At 37.7% G+C, this 6,779-nt stretch overlaps 1 protein-coding gene across 1 annotated transcript in view; it reads left to right on the plus strand.

Annotated features, from left to right (window-relative positions):
- The window catches only part of LOC141814431 (protein ANTAGONIST OF LIKE HETEROCHROMATIN PROTEIN 1-like), a 15,988-nt gene extending 13,133 nt beyond the window's left edge, over positions 1-2,855 (plus strand). The window contains exons 2-4 of the mRNA XM_074702394.1: positions 1,633-2,008; positions 2,079-2,304; positions 2,386-2,855. Coding sequence (XP_074558495.1) covers positions 1,633-2,008; positions 2,079-2,304; positions 2,386-2,855 — 1,072 coding nt within the window. The remainder of the gene's footprint in view (positions 1-1,632; positions 2,009-2,078; positions 2,305-2,385) is intronic.
- The last annotated feature ends 3,924 nt before the right edge of the window (positions 2,856-6,779 follow it).

Raw genomic sequence — 6,779 nt, forward strand, 5'->3', positions numbered from 1 at the left:
TACAGAGACAATTTTGATTTTTTTGTCTTTGTCCCCGTTTGGAAATGAGAGACAGATACAAAAAATCAATTTCTGTCTCTGTCTCCGTCGCCAACTGAGCTCTTTTTTCTGTCCATTCGAAAATCGGAGACAACGGATTTTAGACGGAGACAGAAGAAGTTAAATTACCATTTTACCCACAAAACCCTCAGCTGCATCTTCATTCCTCACGCGCCGCCGTTCGCACCCCTTACTCGTCAAAAGCACCTTCACACCCTAACCTGACGCGCCGCCGTTCCTCCACCCTCCACCCTCCACCTAGCTCGTCAAAGGAAGGAGTGCTTCAAAGGCACCTTCGCACCCTCAACCCTACACCTGACGCGCCGCCGTTCGCACCCTCCGCCATTCGCAGCTGTCAAAGCCACCTTCCGCCGTTCGCAGGAAGGAGTGCTTGACGCCCTCTCTTCGTCTTTCGCCTACTGGTCTGGTCCCTTTCCGCCTCTCTTCGTCTTTCGCCTTTTTCTTTTATGTAGTTTCTAATATCATGTTTCTAAAGTCATATGTGATATCAATTTCTTTTAAGCCTGTGTCGAGATAAACCAAAGCAGAAGCAAAATGAAGCAAAATCAATTTCAAAAGTGAAGAATGTTATCATATTCTATGTCACAAAGGCCACCGTCGAGCAACAGGAGGGCATAGAACTGCATAAGGTTAAATTAAATATCAAGAGTTAGATTGAACTTACTTTATCACATTGGCGAAGGCAAGATCATCTTAATTTTTACCTTGATTTAAGCTGAATGAACTCTTAGGGGAAAAAATGTCGAATGGATTTATATCTTGCTGCCCGAGCAGAATTTTTTCAAGGGGTTCTCCTCTGTAGCAACAATCAAGTTGATAGTTTGAGTTTATATCAGCAAGACATTTAAAACACACACACACACACACAAAACATGATGTTAAATGAAAACACTAGCAGATCTGCAGAAAAGGAAAACGTGGTAGCATCTGCAGCACCATTTTTACATCTCATGAGAGTTGGTTTTTAGCATTGTCTAATTTAACCAGATTAGTAGCTTGAATTGCTGTTGTTCTCATGGTTCCCTGCATAACCTATTTGACAGATCAACAAAAAAGAATGATTCTTTTTGTTCAAGAGGTTTAATTTTTTGGCCCTCTTAAAATAATACAATCAAAGTAGACTTGTCCTTTCCATAATGGTATACAAGATTGTTTTTTTTTCCTTAAAGAAAAACAGGTATACAAGCATGAAACCTTATGTGGAGTGGTGAGACATCGTGTATCACTTAAACTAGAGTTAAGAATTTTATGATTGCAGAGACTTCAGCATCAGGTGGCAGAGACTCTGTGCAGAGTTTTTTTTTATGATTGCAGAGACTTCAGCATCTTGTTCTTACTGATCCGCTCCGCATCAGGTGGCAGAGACTTCAGCATCAGGTGGCAGAGACTCAGGTTCTGTTCTAAACTTTATTTCAGAACACATTCTAGTAGTGTGTTTTGGTTTCATCTGTATTGTTTTATCGGTTGTGAAAGGGCATACATCTGATATTTTTGTAAATTTTGTTGTTTTAATGGACAGTATGGATCTTAAACAATCTGTTGCTTCCTATTTAATGATTCTTTGACACTCAGTCAAAGGATTAATAGTGTATCGCTTAGACGAGATGCACTTGAGCGTATTATTGGAGTGGGTGATAGGAATTGCATTTGGGAGTTAAGGATGAATGTAAATGCATTTGCCATATTGTGTGAGCTGCTTAAAGTTAAAGGTGGGTTAACTGAAGAAGGTCGAGTAAGCATAGCTGAGCAAATTATAATATTTTTAATCATACTAGGTCATCATAAAAAGAATCGCAGCTTACAAGTTAGGTTCTATAGGTCAGGGGAAACTATTAGTAGATATTTTAACAGGGTCTTGTACTCTATCATACGTGTGCAAAGCCTCTTATTTGCCAAGGCTGAACCTGTTCCAGAGGGTTGCGTAGATCCGAGGTGGAAATGGTTTAAGGTAACTTCAATATATCTAAGTTGTTAAGTCATTACCATTCGCTATAAAACCTGATATTTCTCTATTATAGGGTTGTCTAGGAGCATTAGATGGCACGTACATCGATGTTTCTGTCCCCGAAGCAGATAAACCAAGATTTCGAACAAGAAAGGGTAGAATTTCTACAAATGTCTTGGGAGTATGCAACCGAGATATGAATTTTGTTTATGTGCTTAGTGGTTGGGAAGGATCAGCATCTGATTCGAGAATACTACGAGACGCTATTGGACGACGTAATAGCCTCCAAATACCACTTGGTATGTCAAAAAACAAATAATATTATATTACTGATTATATATATTAACTACTGTATATAATAATTTTCTTTTGATTTGTAGGTAGTTATTATTTAGTTGATGCTGGTTACACAAATGGTCAGGGTTTCCTAGCACCATATAGAGGTACTCGATATCACGTGCAAGAATGGGCTCAAGGTTCGCGTGCACCTCAAAATTATCAAGAGTACTTTAACAAGAAGCACTCCTCAGCTAGGAACATAATTGAACGCTGTTTTGGGTTGCTTAAGAAGAGATGGACCATTTTGAGGAGCCCTTCATTTTATCCAATTAAGACACAAAATCGGATTATCATTGCATGTTGTCTGCTTCAAAATTTTATACGAATGAATATGGATAGTGATCCTGAAGAAAACACAACCATTGAACCTGAGCATATGCCTGTAGGAGAGGATTTTTCCAATGTCGAGGTGATTGAAAGTGTAGAAAGTAGCAATGAATGGACTCAACGGCGGGAGACCCTAGCAATTGAAATGTTCGAAGAGTGGAGAAGGAATCGTACTGCATTTTGATATTTAGTTGAAATTTAAAATTGTAATAAACTAGCACACTTTGCAATAACTATTTTATTTTTTGTTATTGGATTTAGTTTACTGTTATATTTCTTAATAATTTGTTCGAAATAGTTGCTTACTAGTTGATAAATCGTTTGTGAAATATTTGTGCAAAGAATAACAAGAAATGGATAGCAAACGCACATGGACAAACGAGGAAACACTTGCATTTGTTGGTTTCATGGAGGAGATGGTTATAGAAGGGCAACGAGCTGATGCTGGACAATTTAAACCAGGTGTTTTTCCAAAGCTTGCTATAAAAATGAATGAAAAATTTCCTGGATCTGGGTTTACAGCTAAACATTGTAAGAACAAACAAAAAAGGCTGAAAGAGAAATACCAATCAGCTTCAGACATGCTTGCTTGTAGTGGGTTTGGATGGAATGATGAGAAACAAACTGTGGAAGTGGATAGCAAACAAGTTCTAGAGCTCTGGATTAAGGTTTGATATACTATTATGACTATGTTTGCAAGATATACATGCATGCATCTTATTTCTCACTTATATTTTGCATATTTTTTTTTTGCAGCAACATCCACTGAGGTTCTACACTCCCGGGAAATCATTTCCACTTTTCACTCGTTTGGGGACAATATTTGGAAAGGATAGAGCAACAGGGAGTTATGCCATCAGTGGAAATGATGCAGCTGAGCAGCTAGATACAGAGAATGAAGAAATAACTCTCCACTTCAATGATTTTGTCAATGATGTTGATATGTTTGAAAGTGACCCTCCACTTCAAACTAACTCTCCACTTCAAACTAATGCATCAATGGCTTCATCAAGTGAAGGAATTCAACGGAAATTTACTTCAACAAAAAAAAGGAAAAAGAATTTGAGATCTTCCAAGAGTTGGCTCAAACTGTGAGGTTTGTTGTGGAGCAACAGGGAAAGCATGTCCAAGTTCTTGCCAAAGCTATGGCAGGGATTAATGAGGAGGTGAAGCTTGGTGAAACCCTGCAAGATCTTGGCTTCAACGATGATGAAGTAGTTCTAGTGGGGCTTAAGTTCTCGCAGAATCCTCAATTGCAGATAACCTTTTGGAGTTTAACTGAGAACCAAAGGCGTGCATTTGCTAGAGCTATAATCCATAGTTAGTCATGTTCTTGGTTCAATTATGCTATTTTGGATAAGTCATGTTCATAATTAGTCTAACTTTGGATGTACTTACTAAGTAGTGCTCTTTTGTCACTCAAATGGGTATATGTTTATGTTGCCCTTATGAATTTAATGCATTAATCAAGCGTGTGATGCTTTTATAGTCCACATTGTGATGCTCTTATGAATTTCTGATGAGATGCTGAGCTGCTTTTTTCCTCTGTGAAAGATCTTAAAGAGATGCTCCGAATCAAGGATCTGACCACTGCTGTTGAATATCTCTAAGTTCAGTACATTTATCATGGGGAAGCCTTGAATTTGTTTTTTGGAGGAGTCCCTTTTATGATCCCAAGTTGTCTGGTTGATATTCTATTGCTTACTTTTCAGTTTTAAATTCTTTTGTAATTTGTTGTATCACTGTTTCATATCTATCTAGAATTTGAAAGAACTACCAGATTCAGAAGGGCACTTTACAAAACTGAAGTTGTCAGTATCACTTCCATTGCCGGCTCCAGCTATGGCCATATTGAGAACGTAGTTGAAACTTGGTATCCTCTCATGTTTCCTAGTATCTCATTGCTCATTGGTCAAAATTTGGTTTGCATATATTTTTTCATTTTTATTGATGGCGATGGGTATGTAATGTACATACCCATATTCGTTGGAGTGTGATTTCTGAACTTATGTTTGGAATTTTCATGAGAACTTTGTATGTTTGGATACTAGCTAAATACAAACTAAATTCTTGTCCTTTTGAACTTTTTGAACTTTTTGCTTTCATGTCCTTTTGATTGACCTTTTTTGTTTCTTTCACTCAACCAAGAATGAACAAGCTAATTCATATCTTATTAGATAAACCTTGAATAGTACTGTTAAGTGCTTCCCATTTTATTTTCAATCAGTTTATTTACTGTTGCCTCTGAAATTTGCAAAGGGCAAAATCCACACAACCCTACTAATACTAATTCATATCATATGTTTGTTTTGACTGTGTTTACAATTCTTTTCATTCACAAAAGATCATAAGCTTTCATTGGTAGGCGGTAATTATCTTAACCTTTTAGATGCATTATTTTGGCTGCAGATGCCTTGCAGCATGGCTGGAAATTGGATACATCTTATAAGATGCTGACTGTGCAGAAGCCCATCACTGTCACCCTGCAGAGGTTGCTTGGTTCAAGCAAATTAAAGCGGTTGACAGAATACGTTTTCGATCTGGAGCACTAAAATCCTTTTCTTTTACATTCTGAGGGACAAGTCTAGCATTTGTTCTTTAGGTAGCCTAGGCAATTTTCAGGATTCTAATGTACAGACACAAACTCAATGATCTCCAATTCATTTTCATTTTATGCTTCAAAATTTTGATCTTCTATGATCAGTATGTAGGAAGGATTGTTGATACTTAATTTTGCCATTGATAAAATGGATTATGTCGTTGTCATTTTATGTTGATTGTGATCTCAGTAAATTTAATGTAAACATTAGTCAATTTTACCATGCAGGTGTCCATCGCTTCTCTTTATAGGATTCATGTCATCTCCTGCATATCGATCTGAGTTGTTTGAATATTTATATGTCGGAGGAAAATATATACTTCCTTCTTTCCATCCCTTGAATACACGACCACATCGTTGTTCTATCCTAAGCTGTTCAAAATAGCACGTGAAGATATGATACTAATCTTTCATTACTGGGAAATGGCACCAACAAAAGGAATCAACTTCCTTAAAACCACAAGAAACCATCATGATCCTTATATAGAACCACTAACACAAGTAACATGGCTATTTTTACTTGGATGGACGCCAAGAAAGAGGCGAGAAAGAGCAATTCAGTAATTCAGAAAGTGTGCAGTAGTATAATACAAGTGTGCAGTAGTATAATAAAACTTTCTTCAGTAACTACTCATCTCAGGACAGAATATGCAAAGAACTGAATGTTTGCTAACCACATTTAACCCCTACTACTAGTACATATATCAAAAGCTTGCCTATCGACAGAATATTAACCCCTACTACTAATACAATACAGAAGAGTCAAAACAGTCACTGCCCATGAAACCACAGTAGCCAGCACAAGAATATTTGATTTCCTCCTCTCAGCATCTAGCTTTTTCTTTAGTTTCATGATCTTTCGTCTCGATTCTTCGTGTAATACATCTGATGCAATGGCTGAATGAGATATATCAGCTGTAATAGTGTCTGATTTTTCTTTCTTGTCGGCCCACTTAAAGAAATTACAGCTATTCGAGGTCTGCAACGATCACAAATATAAACGTTACTAAGCAATTTGGTTGAAGAGCTAAAAATGGATTTCACTTTGGTGTGATGGAAGAAACAACTTACATTCCAGTTAGGGCACCTCCAAAATCTTCTCCCTGGATTTGCGTTGCTATTAGATTTGAGTAGAATCGGCTGGTCCCCACAATCACACCTCCATGAACTCCTAGACACCAAGGAAGATGAAGATCTGCAACTGCAACTCGCCGATCAGTCCAAAAAATTTGGTGCAAAGGAAAAAAGTTTTAGACAAACCTGGAAGTCATGAACTGGCCCACCGCTTCAGAGGGGATGCCCGCTTCAGAGGGGATGCGCCACCGCTTCAGGGAGGAAGATATCAGCCCCCTAGCTATGACTTTTGTCCATACAAAAAGAGGATAAAACCATTACCACTTGTCAGTTGTCACACCTCAACAAAGAATCATGCTTCAAAACAGGATACTCACCAATTGAAGGTGAATTATAATACATGCGCAATATAAAGATTACATTGTGTTCCATATT

The sequence above is a fragment of the Curcuma longa genome, chromosome 21 (genome assembly GCF_044706935.1).
Source record: "Curcuma longa cultivar G26 ecotype Majalengka, Jawa Barat chromosome 21, ITB_CL_G26_1.1, whole genome shotgun sequence".
Lineage (NCBI taxonomy): Eukaryota > Viridiplantae > Streptophyta > Magnoliopsida > Zingiberales > Zingiberaceae > Curcuma > Curcuma longa.